The sequence below is a fragment of the Macaca nemestrina genome, chromosome 20 (genome assembly GCF_043159975.1).
Source record: "Macaca nemestrina isolate mMacNem1 chromosome 20, mMacNem.hap1, whole genome shotgun sequence".
In the NCBI taxonomy this organism is placed as follows: domain Eukaryota; kingdom Metazoa; phylum Chordata; class Mammalia; order Primates; family Cercopithecidae; genus Macaca; species Macaca nemestrina.
In genome coordinates, this window is record NC_092144.1 from 4105175 (window position 1) to 4124017 (window position 18843).

An 18843-nucleotide genomic window follows, 5' to 3' on the forward strand; every position below is an offset into this window, starting at 1 on the left:
CCCCCTGGGCCTCTTTGTCCATGTGTGCAAGGAAAAAATGGGAGAGTCTAATACCAAAAACGTGGTCAGGGATCCTGAGTTGGGTCTGATTCTACAGAAGAGTCAAGGCCAAGACCTCGTGCTTACGTGTGGGCAGCAGGGATCTGGGCATGCAGGTGGCCTTTCCTCCCAGCCTCCACTGGCCCATGTGGTCAGAAGTCCAGCTCGGGCATCAGGGTGTGCTTGACCGAGCAGCTGGGGGTTTCGGGTTCCTGCTCACAGATGTCCCCGGCGACACCCATCCCGTCCCCATCACCATTCCCATCCCTGTGCTGGGCCTCCCAGGCTCTCTGCTGGGCCGGCCAGTCCAGGTGCGCCCAGCGGGGGTCAGGGCCCCCGATGACCTCATCCACCTGGTCCGCCAGGTCAGGCAGGGGCTCGGGTCGCTCCACAAGGATGGGTGCAAAGGGTCCCACCAGCCAGGGCAGCGGCACGGCCTGCACCACCAGCTCCAGCAGCTCATCCACGCAGGCGTGTGCACGGGCCACGCTACCCCGGCCCTCGGCCAGCACGGCTGCTGGCACATCCCCGAAGCAGCGGGCATCAGCGAAGGCAGCCTGCAGGGCGTCCACGCTGCGCCGCACCTCAGCCACCTTCTCCTGGGCGCTGGGGGGCAGGCCCCGCACACTGGACTCCAGTGCCTCTATCATGCCCTGTAGCTCCTGCGTCAGGCTGCGGGACAGCACCAGCGTCTCCAGCTCTGCCTGCAGGGGGCAGGGACCTCAGTTCCCCCTATGGACGCCCAGGACTGCTGTCCTGCCTCAGTTTCTCTGATGGACCTACAGTGGGGCTGTCAACCTGTCTCATAGACCTCATAGTCCTGTCCCCCATAGACACAGAATGTGACCCAGCCCTGCCTTGGTCTCCTTTATAAACACACAATGGGGCTGGGCGCAGTAGCTCACACCTGTAATCCCAGCACTTTGGGTGGCCGAGTCGGGCAGATCACCTGAGGTCAGGAGTTCAAGACTAGCCTGGTCAACATGGCAAAATCCCGTGTCTACCAAAAATACAAAAATTAGCCAAGTGTGGTGATGGGCACCTGTAGTCCCAGCTACTCAGGAGGCTAAGACAGGAGAATCGCTTGAACCCGGGAGGCGGAGGTTGCAGTGAGCTGAGATCGCGCCACTGCACTCCAGCCTGGGCGACAGAGTGAGACTCCATCTCAAATAAATAATAAATAAAAATCAAGTGGGCTGGGCACAGTGGCTCAAGCCTGTAATCCCAGCACTTCGGGAGGCTGAGACAGGCGGATCACGAGGTCAGGACATATAGACCATCCTGGCTAACCCAGTGAAACCCCGTCTCTACTAAAAAATACAAAAAACTAGCCGGGCGAGGTGGCGGGCGCCTGTAGTCCCAGCTACTCGGGAGGCTGAGGCAGGAGAATGGCGTGAACCCAGGAGGCGGAGCTTGCAGTGAGCTGAGATCCGGCCACTGCACTCCAGCCTGGGCGACAGAGCCAGACTCCGTCTCAAAAAATAAATAAATAAATAAAGTGGAAGGTGGAGACATGGTTTCTAGGCTATAGGATCAGGGAGAGAATGTGGAGGGCGGGAAAGAGAGAAGGAGCGGGAAGCCAGGGACAACTGCCTGCCTGGGCCAGCACCCCTTCTTCCCTCACCTCCCTGCATCTCAAAAATAAATAAATAATAAAACAATAAAACTCCATCTCAAAATACATACATAAGTAAAATAAACACACAGTGGGACTTAAACCTGCCTCAGTTTCCCCCCATGGACACCTCGACTAGCTGACTCCGCACTTGGTTTGAGATAGCTTGAGCTGGGTCCCCGACAGCACTGGGCTGATCTGCAAACCGTCACTCCCCGTCTTCCTCCACGGCCTGGCGGCAGACACCACCTCACCTGGCACTCCTGCGGTCTCACCTGGCGCCCTGAAAGTCTCACCTGGCTCCGGCGGCGGGTCTTCGGATTGCACTGGCCCCATTCCCCCCATAGTTCGTGCACCTTCCCGGGGCAGGCCGGGGTGGTGGGGGTCACCCCACACTGCATGTGGTCTATCTGCAAGGACAGAGATGGTGGTCTTCAGAGCTGAGGGATCTGGGGGTGGGGGTGGGGGTGGGGTCCAGGACCAATGATTTGGCCTCAGTAAGCATTTAGGAGACAGAGGCAGGTTGTGCAGGGCCCTGGGGAAGACTTGGGCTTGGACCCCAAGGCAGGTGGGAGCCATAGAGGGCTGTGGGCAGAGAAGAGACGGACCTGACTCAGGGGCTCACAGGTGCCCTCTGGTGGCTGCTGTGGGGAGGGACGCGCTGAGGATGGGAGGATTCTGATGAGGAGGGCACCAGAAGAGGAAGGTTCTCTTCTGACCTACCCTAACTCGCTCTAAATTCCAGCTCCTCCTTCCCCTCTTCCACAAAACCCCTCCCCGACTCCCCAGGCAGAGTCATGACACCCCTGGGCTCCTCCAGGCCCGGGTCCCCCAGCGCTGAATACACACAGCTGGAGACAGCTGCACCCAGCTCCGCCTCCCACTTCGGGCTAGCCCGGGATCCGGTATTCAGTTGGCGCTCAATCCATACTGATTGGCCTGCATCCTGGAGCAGGGGTAGGCCGCGGGCTCTCACCAGCTCCAGCGTCTCCTGCAGCTGGGCCAGGGTGTCCTGGGCACGGTGTTTGCTCTGCCTCAGTTTCCCCAGAGAGTGCTCGTAGGCCAGGTGGCGAATCCGCGCTGACAGGGAGCCGAGGCGCACAAAGTAGCCCTGCTGTCTCCTCTGATCCTCCACCGAACCCACTTCCGGGCCCTCGGCCTCAGCCGCCAGTGCCGCTGGAGGACAGGATTCGGGGACAGCGCGGGGACAGCGCGGGGACAGCGCGGGGTCAGCACGGCCACCCCCTCTCCACCTCTGCTCTCCCACCTCTGGGTACAGAAGCCACAGGTTCCCACATTCACAGTTCCCCTCGACTGACATCAACCCATTTGGTCTTCCCCAAGCTGTAAGATGTAGGCACTATGGTGGGTCCTGTTTTACAGAGGAAAACTGAGGCAAGGGAGAGGTGAGATCCTGCAAGATGCAAGAAGCATATCTGGATTGGAACCCAGGCACGTTGGCCCCAAACTGCTTAACCATTTTTTTTTTTTTTTTTTTTTTGAGATGGAGTCTTGCTGTGTGCCCCAGGCTGGAGTGCAGTGGCGTGATCTCGGCTCACTGCAAGCTCCGCCCCCCGCCCCGGGTTCACGCCATTCTCCTGCCTCAGCCTCCCGAGTAGCTGGGACTACAGGCGCCCGCCACCTCGCCCGGCTAATTTTCTTGTATTTTTAGTAGAGACGGGGTTTCACCGTGTTAGCCAGGATGGTCTCGATCTCCTGACCTCGTGATCCGCCCGCCTCAGCCTCCCAAAGTTTTTCTTTTTTTTTTTTTTGAGATGGAGTCTTGCTCTGTCCCCCAGACTGGAGTGCAATGGCGCTATCCCAACTCACTGCAACCTCCGCCTCCCAGGATCAAGCAATTCTCCTGCCTCAGCCTCCTAAGGAGCTGGGACCACAGGCGTGCACCTCCACACTCGATTAAGTTTTGTATTTTTAGTAGAGGTTTCACCTCTATTTTTAGTAGAGGTGAAACCTCTACTAAAGTTTTGTTTTTTTAGTAGGGTTTCACCATGTTGGCCAGGCTGGTCTAGAACTCCTGAGCTCAACTGATCCGCCTGCCTCGGACTCCCAAAGTGCTGGGTTAAGCAGCCTTTAAAACATATAGGTTGGGTGCAGCGGCATGCACCTGTAATCCCAGCACTTTGGGAGGCTGAGATAGGAGGACTGCTTGAGCCTAGGGAGGATTACTTTGAGACCAGCTCAGGCAATATAGCAAGACCCCATCTCTAGAAAAGAAATACAGAAATTAGCCAGGGCCGGGCACAATGTGGCGTGTGCCTGTAGTCCCAGCTGCTTGAGAAGCTGAGGCAGGAGGATCACATGAGCCCAGGAATTCAAGGCTGCAGTGAGCTATGATCACGCCACTGCCCTGTAGCCTAGGTAACAGAGCAAGACCCCATCTCAAAAAAGATTAAAATTTAAAAAAGAATGAAAAAATAAAAAAAAAATCCACACAAGACATGGTGAAAATAAAAAAGAATATATCATAGTCCAGGCACAGTGGCTCACACCTATAATCTCAGCACTTTGGGAGGCCAAGGCAGGGGGATCACTTGAGCCCAGGAGTTGGAGACCAGCCTGGCCAACATAGCAAGACACCATCTCTACAAAAAAAATTTTTTTAATCAGCCAGATGTGGTGGTATGCACCTCTATTCCCAGCTGTCCAGGAAGATGAGGCAGGAGAATCACTTGAACCCCGGAGGCAGAAGCTGCAGTGAGCCGAGATCACACCACTGCACTTCAGCCTGGGCGACAGAGCGAGACTCCATTTCAAAAAAAAAAAAAAAAAAGGTGATTGGGTGTGGTGGACTCACGCCTGTAATCCCAGCACTTTGGGAGGTCAAGGCAAGCGGATCACCTGAGGTCAGGAGTTTGGTCAACATGCGAAACTGCATCTCTACTAAATACACAAAAATAGCCGGGTGTAGTGGTGGACGCCTGTTATCCCAGTTAATCAGGAGGCCGAGGCCGGAGAATCGCTTGAACCCAGGAGGCAGAGGTTGTAGTGAGCTGAGATCGCAATACTGCACTCCAGCCTGGGTGACAGAGTGAAATTTTGTCTCAAAAAAAAAAAAAAAAATTCAGGAGCGCCTGGCACACAAGAAGTACCTAATCAATGCCTCACTGCGGTTTTTTTTTTTGTTTGTTTTTTGTTTTTGGAGATGGAGTCTTGGTCTGTCACCCAGGCAGAAGTACAATGGTGCCATCTCGACTCACTGCAAGCTCCGCTTCCTAGGTTCAAGTGATTCTCCTGCCTCAGCCTCCCAAGTAACTGGGATTACAGGCACCCACCAACACACCCAGCTAATTTTTTGTATTTTTAGTAGAGATGTGGTTTCACTATGTTGGCCAGGCTGGTCTCGATCTCCTGACCTCGTGATCTGCCCGCCTTGGCCTCACAAAGTGCTGGGATTACAGGCGTGAGTCACCGTGCCTGGGAGTGTCTCTAGTTTTTCAAAACAAGCCAAGAATTGGGACATGTAATGCAAAATCTGGTTGTTAAATGCATGCAAAGAATGAAAATATTTAAAACACACTGCATGGGCATTTGGGGGTCCACCAGTTTGGGACCTCAAGTCTAAAAGGCCTATACGCCCTTAGGGTCTGGGTATTCTGACTCCTGGCAGGATGCAGGTTAGGAGACCATGGAAGTGACTGGGAGGGAGGACGGGCCTGGTTTCAAGTACTGTGTTTCCTGATCTGCTGTGTGACCTTGGGTGAGTCTCAGACCTCTCTGATCTGTATCACAGGGGGATGTGGACTGGGCAGGAGGACTCAGCGGTTAGGGATGAGGGTGTCGTCCTCACCGAGCTCTTCCTCCGTCATGGGCAGGAAGTGATCCACCAGCTCCTCTGATTTTTCCAGCACAACGTCCATGGCATGGCTCACAGAGCGCTTCAGCTCCACGCTCCAGCGCCGGCCACGCCGGGCCAGGTCCACCACACCCGTGACACTGCTGGCCACCGCGTCCTTGGCCGAGGTCACCACCTGGAAGGAAGGGCCCCCCCTACTCCAGGCACCGCGGGACTCCAGCTCCATTTCTGCCACCCTAGTTCCCTGGGGCTGGGACTCAAAGATCCCTGGACTTCCTCCTGGCTCCGTGCCTCAGTTTCCCCTATAAAAGGGATGATGAAACCCTTCCCTCAGAGGGTGTTGAGGCAGTTACCCGCCCTTACTAGCAATACATATATATACACACACACATATACACACACATATACCTATATATGCATATACACACATACATATATACATGTAAATATATGTGTATATATACTATATGTACATGTATACTATATATACATGTATGTGTGTGTATATATGTGTGTGTGTGTGTGTGTATATATATATTGCAGTTATCTTAACCTGGCTGTTTTTTCTCGAGTTAACTAAAAGCCTGGCTGGCACCATCCCTTCCTCCCTCCCACCTCTACTCTGGCCTGCCCCCACTGGAGGTCCCCATGTCTAGTTATCTGGGGTACCGTCTCCGAAGGTTGCTGTAGAAAGGGAAGCTTCTCCTCCAGCTTGTCCAGGCCCCTGCAGGCGAAACTGTTCACGGAGGCCACTGAAGGGAGGGAGAGAGGCAAGGAGACTCGGGGAGATGCAGAGGGAGATAGGGACACAGTGAGAGTTGTAGAGGGAGGGAATGCTAGAGAGAGAAGCAGAGACAGAGAAGGAAGGAGACCAGGAGAGACAGGGAGAGACCACAGAGAATGACGGAGACGAGACCCACACCAGGAGAGGCACAGGCTTCCTGAGACCTTACAGCAAGAAGCCACCAAGACGCTGGAGCAGATACCTGAGGCTCCTGGAGACAGACGCCAGCAGAGGGAGATGTGGAGAAGGCTTAGACCACAGGGGGACCTGGCTGCCTCCCTAGGTGAGACTGGGGGCCCTGAGGGTGTGGGTATGCCACTGGGTTGGGCACTGCCTCCTCTGTTCTCCTGCCTGGGCTCTGCCACCCACCCTATTCTCCCAGCACCAAGGTGACTTTGCAGCTGTGCCCAGCTCAGATGGCCCAGCGGACAGACTCAAGGGCACAGAATCTGGCTGAGAGGCAGGTGAGGAGGTGCTAGGCTGGGACCCTCAGGTGACCTTCTTCATGGGTCAGACTATAGGCCAAGGGTCCTACAGTCCCCCCCACCCCCTCACCCCGTCATCGGCTCAGGGGTCCACAGAAATGTGAGAACTGCAGAGCGGAGGCTGCAGGGCTCAGGACAGGCAGAGGCAGGCACAGAGGGGAAGGGGCCTGGAGAGACAAATGGACCCAAGGCACGTCAGGCCAACAAACGAGGGGGAACAGGGAGACAGATGGAATACGGACAGAGAGGAGGGGCCCCACCAGTAAACAGGTAAGGGGAGAGGGCCGGAGATCAGATTTATTTATTTTTGAGACACAGTCTAGCTATGTCACCCAGGCTGGAGTGCAGTGGCACAATTTCGGCTTGCCACTGGACCCTGGGACCCGTCTCCCAGGTTCAAGCGATTCTCCTGCCTCAGCCTCCGTTGGAGCTGGGATTACAGGCGCCCACCACCATGCCTGGCTAATTTTTGTATTTTTAGTAGAGATGGGGTTTCACCATGTTGGCCAGCCTGGTCTCGAACTCCTGACCTCAAGTGATCCGCCTGCCTCAGACTCCTAAAGTACTGGGATTACAGGCATGAGCCACCATGCCTGGCGGGGGATCAGATTTTATATATATACACACACATACATACACACACACACACATATATATATATACACATATATATATATATATATTTTTTTGAGATGGAGTCTCACTCTCTTGCCCAGGCTGGAGTGCAATGGTGCAGTCTTGGCTCACTGCAACCTCTGCCTCCCAGGTTCAAACGATTCTCCTGCCTCAGCCTCCTGAGTACCTGGGATTACAGGTGCCTGCCACCACACTCGGCTAAGTTTTATATTTTTAGTAGAGACGGGGTTTCACTATGTTGGCCAGGCTGGTCTCGAACTCCTGACCTCAAGTGATCCGCCTGCCTCAGACTCCTAAAGTACTGGGATTACAGGCATGAGCCACCATGCCTGGCAGGGGATCAGATTTTATATATATATACACACACACACACACACACACACACACACACACACACATATATATATATTTTTTGAGATGGAGTCTCACTCTGCTGCCCAGGCTGGAGTGCAATGGTGCAGTCTTGGCTCACTGCAACCTCTGCCTCCCAGGTTCAAACAATTCTTCTGCCTCAGCCTCCCGAGGACCTGGGATTACAGGTGCCTGCCACCACACCTGGCTAAGTTTTGTATTTTTAGTAGAGATGGGGTTTCACTATGTTTGCCAGGCTGGTCTTGAACTCCTGACCTCGTGATCTGCTTACCTCAGCCTCACAAAGTGCTGGGATTACAGGCATGAGCCACCACACCCAGCCAGATTAAAAAAAAAAATTTTTTTTTTGAGATACAGGATCTCACTATGTTGCCTTGGCTGGTCTTGAATTCCTGGCCTCAAGTGAGGCCTCCTGCCTCGGCCTCCCAAAGCACTGGGATCATAGGCATGAACCGCCATGCCCAGCTGGTGATCACATTAAAGAGGGACTTAAGTGCAGAGATTGAGGAGAGGTGGCATGGCAGTGGGACAGGTGGCTAGGCTGAAGATGACTCCCAGGAATGTCATGCAGATAGACCAAGGAGGATGGGACGGGGACAAGCCACAGTTCTGGGAAAACGAGCTGGGGCACTCACGCTGGGGCTGCAGGTGCTCGAGCAGCGGCTGGGCGTGGTCCAGGGCACGGGTGGTCAGGTCGCACACGCAGTTCTCAGCCAGGCGGCAGGCAGAGCCCAGCAGCGGGTGCCTGTCCTTGGCTGCGCTGTAAGCATCGCAGACCGCGGTGCACGTGGCCCTGACCAGGGGCAGAGCCACCACACGCTGCACCACATTCTGTGGGAAAGGCTGGCATCAGGGGGGCCCTGGGGGAAGTGGGGCCCCAGCCATACCTCAACCTACTTCCCCTCTCTAGGCCAGGACAAGGGATGGTAGAGTGGAAGGATAGAGTACTGAACACCCCGCCATGTAGAGGCAGTGAAGATACATGTGGATGTGAGAATGTCATGGTTCCTTAACTCACAGGCTCCTCTTCCCATGGTGTACACAGAACATTACAATTTTGTTTTCTTTTGTTGAGATGGGGTTTCACTCTTGTCACCCAGGCTGGAGCACAGTGGCACCATCTCAGCTCACTGCAACCTCCTCCTCTTGGATTCAAATGATTCTCCTGCCTCAGCCTCCCAAGTAGCTGGGATTACAGGCGCCCGCCACCACACCTGGCAATTGTTATTGTTATTATTGTTATTTAAGACAGAGTTTTGCTGTTATTGCCCAGGCTGGAGTGCAATGGTGTGATCTCAGCTCAGTGCAACCTTCACCTCCTGGGTTCAAGTGATTCTCCTGCCTCAGCCTCCCGAAGAGCTGGGATTACAGGGATGCACCACCATATCTGGCTTTTTTTTTTTTTTTTTTTGTATTTTTAGTAGAGATGGGGTTTCTCCACGTTGGTCAGGCTGGTCTCAAACTCCCAACCTCAGGTGATCCACCCACCTCGGCCTCCCAAAGTGCTGGGATTACAGGTGTGAGCCACCGCGCCCAGCCAATTTTTTTTTTTTTTTTTTTAAGTAGAAACAGGGTTTCACTATGTTGGCCAGGCTGGTCTCGAACTCCTGACCTCAGGTGATCCACCCAACTCAGCCTCCCAAAGTGCTGGGATTACAGGCTTGAGCCACGGCGCCTGGTCACAATTTTTTTGTTTTCAATAGAGACAAGGTCCTGCTCTGTTGCCCAGGCTGGAGGGCAATGATTCAAGCATGGCTCCCTGCAGCCTCAGCCTCCCAGGCTCAAGCAATCCTCCCACCTCAGTCTCCAAGTACCTGTGATTACAGGTGCACACCACTGTGCCCAGCTAATTTTATTTTTTTTTATTTTTTATTTTTTTTTGAGACGGAGTCTTACTCTGTCGCCCAGGCTGGAGCGCAGTGGCCGGATCTCAGCTCACTGCAAGCTCCGCCTCCCGGGTCCACGCCATTCTCCTGCCTCAGCCTCCCGAGTAGCTGGGACTACAGGCGCCCACCACCTCGCCCGGCTAGTTTTTTGTATTTTTTAGTAGAGACGGGGTTTCACTGTGTTAGCCAGGATGGTCTCGATCTCCTGACCTCGTGATCCGCCCGTCTCGGCCTCCCAAAGTGCTGGGATTACAGGCTTGAGCCACCGCGCCCGGCCAATTTTATTTTATTTTATAGAGATGGGGTCTTGCTGTGTTACCCATGCTGGTCTTGAACTCCTGGCTCAAGTGATCCTCCCGCTTCAGTCTCCTAATATGCTGGGATTATAGGCGTGAACCACTGCACCTGGCCAAATACTATATTTTTTGATCTGCATTTGGTTGGAAAAGGTCTGCATACTTCTGTCTCCTGGGTTCAAGAGATTCTCCTGCCTCAGCCTCCCAATTAGCTGAATTACAGGCAGCCACCACCCCACCTTTTTTTTTTTTTTTTTTGAGACGGAGTCTCGCTCTGTCGCCCAGGCTGGAGTGCAGTGGCGCGATCTCGGCTCACTGCAAGCTCCGCCTCCCGGGTTCACGCCATTCTCCTGCCTCAGCCTCCCGAGTAGCTGGGACTACAGGCGCCCACAACCGCGCCCGGCTAATTTTTTGTATTTTTAGTAGAGACGGGGTTTCACCGTGGTCTCGATCTCCTGACCTTGTGATCCGCCCGCCTCGGCCTCCCAAAGTGCTGGGATTACAGGCGTGAGCCACCGCGCCCGGCCTTTTTTTTTTTTTTTTTTGAGATGGAGTCTCGTTCTTGTTACCCAGGCTGGAGTGCAGTGGCATGATCTCGGCTCACTGCAACCCCCGTCTCCAGGGTTCAAGCGTTTCTCCTGCCTCAGGCTCCTGAGTAGCTGGGAATACAGTAGGTGGCACCTGCCACCATGCCCGGCTAATTCTCGTACTTTTAGTACAGACAGGGTTTCACCATGTTGGCCAGGCTGGTCTCAAACTCCTGACCTCAGGTGATCTGCCCGTTTGGCCTCTCAAAGCGCTGGGATTACAGGCGTGAGCCACCGTGCCCAGCCTGACCTGTGCAGTTCAAACCCGTGTTGTTAAAGGGTCGACTGTGATCTGTCTGCTCGAGGGAGGAGATGTTAGAGTTTGGGGGTTCAGAGCACCGCCCCTGGAGCACAATGGCCTCTGTTCACTTCTGGTTCAACTGCCTCCAAGCTGTGTGAACTTGGGCAAGGAACTGAACCATTCGGTGCCTTGGTTTCCCCATCTACGAAATGCATTACTAGAGTTGTGATGGGGTATTCAAGGAGCCAATATACATGGAACTCTTGCAACCGATACAGTGATTGCTGCTCTTACTATTGTTATTGAGGGCGCCATGATGGTGGACGTGGAGACAAAAGGATACAGGTGGAGACCCAGGGATCAGAGGAGAGGGAAAGGGTTGGGTAGGGGCCACAAAAGCCAGCTGGGTGTCTTTGAGACACTCCCCTCCCAGGGCCTCATTAAGCCCCCACTAGGAAATAGACCGTCTCCTCCATGGACCAAAATATTTTATGAGTCAGGTTTTCCCAGCAAGGAGAGGAGTGGGGCAGGATACCTGGCCTGAAACGCTCCTAGAAGGGACTGTCCCACACAATTCCTTGTGTCCCCGCTCCATGGGAGGCGCAGCCCTCACCTGCTGGGTCTGGGAATCTGAGCCGCTGGGTCTGGGGATGTGAGCCGCCTCCTCTTCGGACATCGTGCTGCAAACAGGGTCACCCTGCAGGGCAGGATTGAGTAAGGGGGGGCACCTGCCCAGGCGTCAGATCCTGTCAAATAAACCTCTTGGGGCCTCAGTTTCTTCATCTGAATAATGGGGCATTCTGCGGGGTTCAGACAATGCATGTCCAGAGCTCTGTACACAGAAGGTGTCTAATAATGAGCCTCTGGCAAGGTGGGGTTGCTGGAGTGACTTGAAGCATGGTCTCTGAGGTGAGAGAGACCTGGGTTCAAATGCTACCATTAATTGCGGTGTTATTTTTATTTATTTATTTATTATTTTTTAAAGACAGAATCTGGCCGGGCGCGGTGGCTCAAGCCTGTAATCCCAGCACTTTGGGAGGCGGAGGCGGGTGGATCACGAGGTCAGGAGATCGAGACCATCCTGGCTAACACGGTGAAACCCCGTCTCTACTAAAAATACAAAAAACTAGCCGGCACGGTGGCGGGCGCCTGTAGTCCCAGCTACTCGGGAGGCGGAGGCAGGAGAATGACGTAAACCCGGGAGGCGGAGCTTGCAGTGAGCTGAGATCCGGCCACTGCACTCCAGCCTGGGCGACAGAGCGAGACTCCGTCTCAAAAAAAAAAAAAAAAAAAAAAAAAAAAAGACAGAATCTCTCTCTTGCCCAGGCTGGAGAGCAGTGGCGCCATCTCAGCTCACTGCAATCTCCGCCTCAGCCTCCCAGTTAGCTGGGATTACCCACGTGCCACCATGCTCGGTTAATTTTTTAATTTTTAGTAGAAACGGGGTTTCACCGTGTTGCCCAGGCACGTCTCAAACTCCTGGGCTCAAGTGATCCGTCCGCCTCAGCCTCCCAAAGTGCTGGGATTACAGGCATGAGACACTGCACCTGGCCTGCTGTGTGATTTTTGGCAAGCGCCTTCACCTCTCTGGGCTGTTTCCTGTTTTGTTAGATGGGGGAGGTCCCTGCTACCCCTGCAGCCCCTGCCTGGGCCCAGAACTGCCCAAGCACCCCGGACGGCTGGAGGTGATAGCTACTGAGTGGTCCTAGTCCACTCACAGCTCATTTGACAGGCAGGGCAACTGAGGCACGCAACAGATCCACACTGGTCCCAAGGTCACGCAGCCAGCTAGAGTTAGAGGGGGGAGTTCGACTTGCCGCCTGCGATCCCTCCGGTTGCACCCCGCGTCCTCTCAGGACTGGTCCTCGCCCAACTGGGTCCTGAGCTGGGGCCAACTGGGCCAAGGGTCCCAGCCACCTGCTCTGGCCCGTCGTACCCGTCCCACACCGCCAGACCTTCGCCCAACCACCCTATCTGGAGCTCCTCTCCTGAGCCCGGGGGACGCCCCTGGACGCCGCTCTCAGGGCACTCACCTGTGCGCGAGCGGCTTCAGACCCCAGGTGTCTCCGCTGACCCCACGCTGAAGTCTCCACCCCCTGCTCACCGGCCCCGCCCATCTTATATCTGCTTGCGGAGTGGGGGCCTCCGGAACTGACCAATGGGGAGAGGCCGTGCGGGGGCGTGCCCAGGGGGTGTGGCTCCAGGCTTCCCTCGCCCTCTCCTTGGGCTAGCCCCGTGCTCTGCGGTTGCCATAGCAATCTGGGAACGCTGGATGCAAAAGACTGATCTATTATACTTTATTATACCAAGTTTGTCCACCTGTCACCCTCACTGCTGTTGCCATGGAGATGGTCCATGCGATCACAGCCCCCATGGCCCTGCTGAGTGACCTTGGCCAAGTCGCTGATGACTTTTCTTATCATTAATTATTATTATTTATCGATTTTTGAGACTGGGTCTTGCTCGGTTGCCCAGGGCTAGAGTGCAGTGGTGTGATCACAGCTCACTGCAGCCTTGCCTTCCCAGGCTCAGGTCATCCTCCCGCCTCAGCCTCCTGAGTAGCTGGGACCACAGGCACACACCACCACGCCCAGCTAACTTTTTTTTTTACTTTTTGTAGAGATGAGAGCTCCCTGTGTTGACCAGGTTGGTCTTGAACCCCTAAGGCCCAAGTGATCCTTCCACCTCAGCCTCCCGAATTGCTGGGATTACAGGTGTGAGCCATTGCACCCAGCTTCTTTTTATTTCTTAATCTGCTCCTTAACTAACCAGAAGCCAGGCCTGCCCTTTCCCTAGGATCCCCATTTTACAGCTGAGCAAGCTGAGGCTCAGATATGGTAAATCACTTGCCCTGCATACCATAGCAGGTGAATATCCTATTCCTTTTTATTTATTTATTTATTTTTTGAGACAGCATCTGACTCTGTCACCCAGGCTGGAGTGCAGTGGTGCAATCTCGGCTCACTGCAACCTCCACCCCCTGGGTTCAAGTGATTCTCCTGCCTCAGCCTCCCGAGTAGCTGGGATTACAGGCGCCTGCCACCATACCTAGCTAATTTTTGTATTTTTAGTAGACACGGGGTTTCGCCATATGGGTCAGGCTGGTCTTGAACTCCTGACTTCATGATTCACCCGTCTTGGCCTCCCAAAGTGCTAGGATTACAGGCATGAGTCACCACGCCCGGCCAGGGATCCTATTCAAACCTAGCCCTGCTGGACCCCAGAACCCTGCCTGTTCATTGCCGTGCCTGGAATGACCACAGATGTAGGCATGGTCTATTTATTTATGTACTTATTTAGAGACACAGTTTCACTCTGTCGCCCAGACTGGAGTGCAGTGGCACGATCTTGGCTCACTGTAACCTCCACCTCCCAGGTTCGAGCGATTCTCGTGCCTGACCCTCCCGAGTAGCTGGTATGACAGGCACATGCCATTATGCCTGGCTAATTTTTGTATTTTGTATTTTAGTAGAGACGGGGTTTTGCCATGTTGGCCAGGCTGGTATCGAACTCCTGACCTTGCGTGATCTGCCTGCCTCAGCCTCTCAAAGTGCTGTAATCCCAAAGGGATTACATGTGTGAGCCACGGCACCAGGGTGTACGTCCATTTTTTAGGGAGCTGCGAAAACTGGTCATATCCCCAATCCCCAGGGTCTCCCAAATCTGACTATAGCCCCCACATGGTCAATGCCATATAAGCAGGTGGGCCTGGGACCCCGCCCATCCCTTCGGCCCCATCCCGCCCCTGCAACCTTGCACGGGGCAGGTGCCCCCTTAGATGATCTCAGGCCGGCATGACAAATTGTTTGGAGACCTGGGCAATCTGGTTTAACTTAAACCTTCTCCTAGGACACAAGCCCTGGCAGAAATCCACTGGTAAAATGACACCCGGGCAACGGTCAAGGTTTTATTTCCAGTTAGGTCCCAGGATGGGGGAAGGGAGAGGAAAAGTCACAGGTCTTTGATCCCAACTGTCACCCCCTAGGGAGACCGCCTCCCACACCCCAGGGCCTGGGCCATGCCTCTTTTCCTCCTGCACCCTGGAGTCCTAGGAAGTTGATTTGAGAAGATGCTAGGAACACAACAAAAGCCAATTCATCCTATCCAGTTTTCAAGAGTTATTTATTAAACCCCTTGGGTCTGACCCCAAGCTAAGTGGGACTCAGCACCAGACCCTGCACTCAGAGAGCCCCCTGACTTGGGGAAGACAGAGTCAGAGAAAGGCAGGCCCAGTGTGGCCAGGGCTCAGCCGGAGGGAAGGACAAGGGGGCTGGGAGAACCCAGAGATCAAGAGATCTGGGAAACGGGGAACGGCATTCCAGAGAGAGGGCACATCTTGGGCACGGGTCAGGAAAGTCCATCGTGTGTTTTAGAAGCATGCGTGGGTGAAACGGGGTCCCAGCCATAATGGACAGCCCTGAGTCTCACCTGTAGAAGGCAGGATTATTTGTTTTTTATTTTTATTTTTTATTTTTGAGACGGAATCTCGCTCTGTTGCCCAGGCTAGAGTGCAGTGGTGCAATCTCTGCTCGCTGCAAGCTCCGCCTCCCCGGTTCACGCCATTCTCCTGCCTCAGCCTCCCGAGTAGCTGAGACTACAGGTGCCCGCCACCACATCTGGCTAATTTTTTTTGTATTTTTAGTAGAGATGGGGTTTCACCGTGTTAGCCAGGATGGTCTCAATCTCTTGACCTCGTGATCCGCCCGCCTTGGCCTCCCGAAGTGCTGGGATTACAGGCGTGAGCCACCGCGCCTGGCCAAAGGCAGGATTATTTGCTAAGTGGGTTGCAGTGTTCTACCAGACCCCCCACCCTCAACCCCAGCCCCAGGTCTCACTGGGACTCGGCCACTGCCAGGAGCGTCTGGCCCTTCATGGCTTCAGGCCCAGCACAGCGCGTGTCATTCTGGGAAAACATCTTGTCTTTTTGGGCCTGAAGCCAACGATAGAGGTCGCTCAGGTTCTGGTCACAGATCCAGGGGTTGCTGGAGATGTCAAAGCCATCCCGCATGTCCCGGTTTGGCTGCCCTAGGGATGTCCAGAGCCCCTCGGGCACACTGGCCAGCGAGTTATTGGAGAGGTCCAGCATGTCCAGCTGCCGCAGGCCCTGGAAGGCACCGGCTGCCACCCTGGCCAGCTTGTTGCCGTTCAGGAAAAGGTAGCGCAGGTCTGGCTGCGGCACGAGGAGATCCTTTCCCAGTTCTTGCAATTTGTTGCCTTCTAGATGTAGCCGTTCTAACTGCAGCGGACCCTGCAGAAGGTCAGGGGGCAAGGTCTCCAACTGGTTCTCCGCAAGGTCAAGGGTGCGCAGGAGGGTGAAGTTGGCCAGCAGCCCAGGGGGCAGTTTCCGGAGGCAGTTCCCAGACAGGTCCAGATGCCTCAGGGCTTTCAGACCGTGCAGCCACGAGGCCTCCAGGACCTCCAGCTGGTTTTCTTTCAACACCAGGGTGTCCAGGGTGGCTGAGGCCTGGAAGAGGCCTGGGGGCAGCCCGGTCAGGGAGTTTCGAGTTAGATCCAGCACCCTCAGCTGCGGCACTGGCCGCAGGAACTCGGGTGAGAGGCTTTCCAGCCTGTTGCTGGAGAGGTGCAATTCTTGGAGCTTAGAGGCGCCCTGGAGGAGGGTGGCTGGCAGGAGGGTCAGGTTGAAGAACTCCACGGCCAGGTGCACAGTGTCGGCTGGCAGGTAGCTGGGGATTTTGGCAGGTGGTTGGCAGGAGATGGAGCTGCCATGGTCTGAGCGGAACACCTGGCAGTCTTTGGGGCTCAGGGTGACCCCACAGGCTGAGGCCGCCAATAGCAGCAGCAGGAACAGGGTTCTAGAAAGATGGGGTTGAAAGTCCCCTGGGCTGCAGGCAGTAACAGAAGATGCTTACTAACCCACAGTGAAAATACACTCAGCTAGGTGAAAATACACCCCCAAATTTGCCCACTTCTTCCCATCTCTGCGGCTGCCAGCCTGGACTATGCTGCCTCATCTCTTACCTGGACTAGGGCAGTTGCTTCCTTCTCCTCTCCCAGCTTCTACCCTCACCCCCCACAGCTGCCAGAAGTGGCGCCTGTTGCAGGGAGAATTACAATTCTAGGAAAGTTGAGTTTCTGGGTGTAACTCCCACATAATATGAGTATACTTCCCCATCACCAGCCTAGCCCCCATGAGCTGCTAATTATTCACAGTCCAACTTGCTAGTTTCTTCTGATCTGGCTTGTTTTCTGGGTCAGTCCTTGTCTCCCTGGCTCTGTGTTTTGATGTGAACTCCTATTCATCCTGCAAAGCCCCAGCTCCAATGCCCTCTTTTCCATGAAGACTTCTCTGCTCTGGGATCCTGGTCTTTCTGTCCAGCCTTGACCAGTTGGGTGCTTGGAGGAAGACAGATGTTCAGGTTCACGTTTTTGAGACAGGGTCTTGCTCGGTTGCCCAGGCTGGAGGGCATTGGTATGATCATAGCTCACTGCAGCCTCTGAACATGAAAAGTGTATCCTGCTTTGGCCCGGTCTGAGGGTGGGCATTTGGCCTTGGGAAGGGGTGGTTTACATTTAGCACCCTTGGAAGCCTGGGGCTTCCCCTCAGTCTCCAGGGCTTCCCTGGCCCAGCAGCCATCAGACATGATCTGGACAGCCTTGGTCACTGTGGCCCCAGACCTCTAACAAAAAGCCTCCCCCGGCTCCATCCTGCCCATGCCCACCTGGGCTTCTGCAGGGATGTGTGTGTGTGTGTGTGTGTGTCTGTGTGTATGTGTCAGTCTTTCTGTCATAGTTAAGGTTGATCTGTCCCAGGCTCCAGGTCTGTATCTGCTCCCTGTGACTTCAGTGGGTCAGCTGGAATGTGGGTCAGACCTGCCTAGGACAGGTAGTGTGGGGACCTACCTTTCGGGTCGCTGTCGGCTCCAAGAGGCCATAGTAGCTCTTCTCTTTTGCTTTTGGGTTGTCCTGGCCTGGGGAGGTGGCCTTATACCTGCCTGGACTGGGGGCCGGGGAACCAACCCCGGGAAAGTCCCCACCCCCATCAGTTCCTGACAGGGGCTGAGGCTAAGCCAGGCGGGAAAAGGGGAGGGGTCAGGATTACAAAATTGCTTCCTGGAAATTGTTTCCTGTTCAACCTCTTTTTGACCCTGCTTCTAAAACCCAGGTTTTTCTTTCCTTGTTTCCTGATTTTTGGGGGACATCCAAGAGTCTCTCTAGTTGCATCCTCACTTCCCCCAACCCAGAGTTCAAGGATCAAGGTTTGCAAGGCACCATTCTTGGAGATAGCGACAGCTCTTAGCAAGAGGAGTTATTTACCATAAACTTGAGCAACCAGAAAGCTCACTGAAAAGAACAAAAAAGGCCGGGCGCAGTGGCTCAAGCCTGTAATCCTAGCACTTTGGGAGGCCGAGACGGGCGGATCACGAGGTCAGGAGATCGAGACCATCCTGGCTAACACGGTGAAACCCCGTCTCTACTAAAAATACAAGAAAATTAGCCGGGCGAGGTGGCAGGCGCCTGTAGTCCCAGCTACTCGGGAGGCTGAGGCAGAAGAATGGCGTGAGCCCGGGGGGGCGGAGCTTGCAGTGAGCCGAGATCGCGCCACTGCACTCCAGCCTGGGGCACAGAGCAAGACTCTGTCTCAAAAAAAAAAAAAAAAAAAAAAAAAAAAAAGAAAAGAACAAAAAAACTCTTGTCTTGACTTCGTGGTATGTTGATATTGCTTTTTTTAAATGAAGTCATTTAAAAAATACAATTCAATAGTGAGTAAAGCCAAAAGTCTCTATGGTTCTTGGACAGTGGCTTGGGAGGAACCAAACCTGGTTCTGAATTCCAGCTCTGTCATAAACAGCTTTGCTCTGTAACCTTTGGCAAGTGACTTAACTGTTCTTGGCCTCAGTTTCCCCATCTATGAAGCTGAACTCAGATCTCTGAGGGCTCTTTCTGCCCCTTTTTCTCTTCATCTGAATCTGACATCCATGCTATTGTTTCCATTCCTCCTCATTTCCTATTAAATGCATTTGGAGGCTACAAATTTCCCTTTGAGAACAGCTTTGGCTGCATCTCATGGACTTGGCTACAGAGTGCTTGCATTCTTGTTGAGTTCTAAATATTTAGGTATGATGTGTC

The 18843-nt window shown here is 54.2% G+C and overlaps 2 protein-coding genes across 4 annotated transcripts; both read right to left on the reverse strand.

Annotated features, from left to right (window-relative positions):
- Nucleotides 1–130: 130 nt before the first annotated feature.
- LOC105485232 (perilipin 5) lies at nt 131–12889 on the reverse strand. Of its 2 annotated transcripts, XM_011747476.2 has the most exons (9): nt 12789–12832; nt 12474–12543; nt 11369–11452; nt 8381–8576; nt 6138–6220; nt 5463–5643; nt 2631–2830; nt 1951–2064; nt 131–743 (listed from the first exon to the last, which is right to left on the reverse strand). In XM_011747476.2, exons 3-9 carry the CDS (start codon nt 11429–11431, stop codon nt 192–194), a joined length of 1389 nt encoding a protein of 462 aa, XP_011745778.2. In that variant the 5' UTR covers nt 11432–11452; nt 12474–12543; nt 12789–12832; the 3' UTR covers nt 131–191. The 2 variants fall into 2 exon arrangements, with proteins under 2 accessions (XP_011745778.2, XP_011745773.2); XM_011747471.2 differs by lacking the exon at nt 12474–12543 and having other exon boundaries at nt 12789–12889.
- Nucleotides 12890–14858: 1969 nt separating this feature from the next.
- Nucleotides 14859–18012, reverse strand: LOC105485222 (leucine rich alpha-2-glycoprotein 1). 2 transcript variants are annotated; one of them, XM_011747458.3, is made up of 2 exons: nt 17617–18012; nt 14859–16568 (listed from the first exon to the last, which is right to left on the reverse strand). In XM_011747458.3, exons 1-2 carry the CDS (start codon nt 17754–17756, stop codon nt 15587–15589), a joined length of 1122 nt encoding a protein of 373 aa, XP_011745760.2. In that variant the 5' UTR covers nt 17757–18012; the 3' UTR covers nt 14859–15586. The 2 variants fall into 2 exon arrangements, with proteins under 2 accessions (XP_011745760.2, XP_011745753.2); XM_011747451.3 differs by having other exon boundaries at nt 14859–16598; nt 17617–18011.
- Nucleotides 18013–18843: the final 831 nt, after the last annotated feature.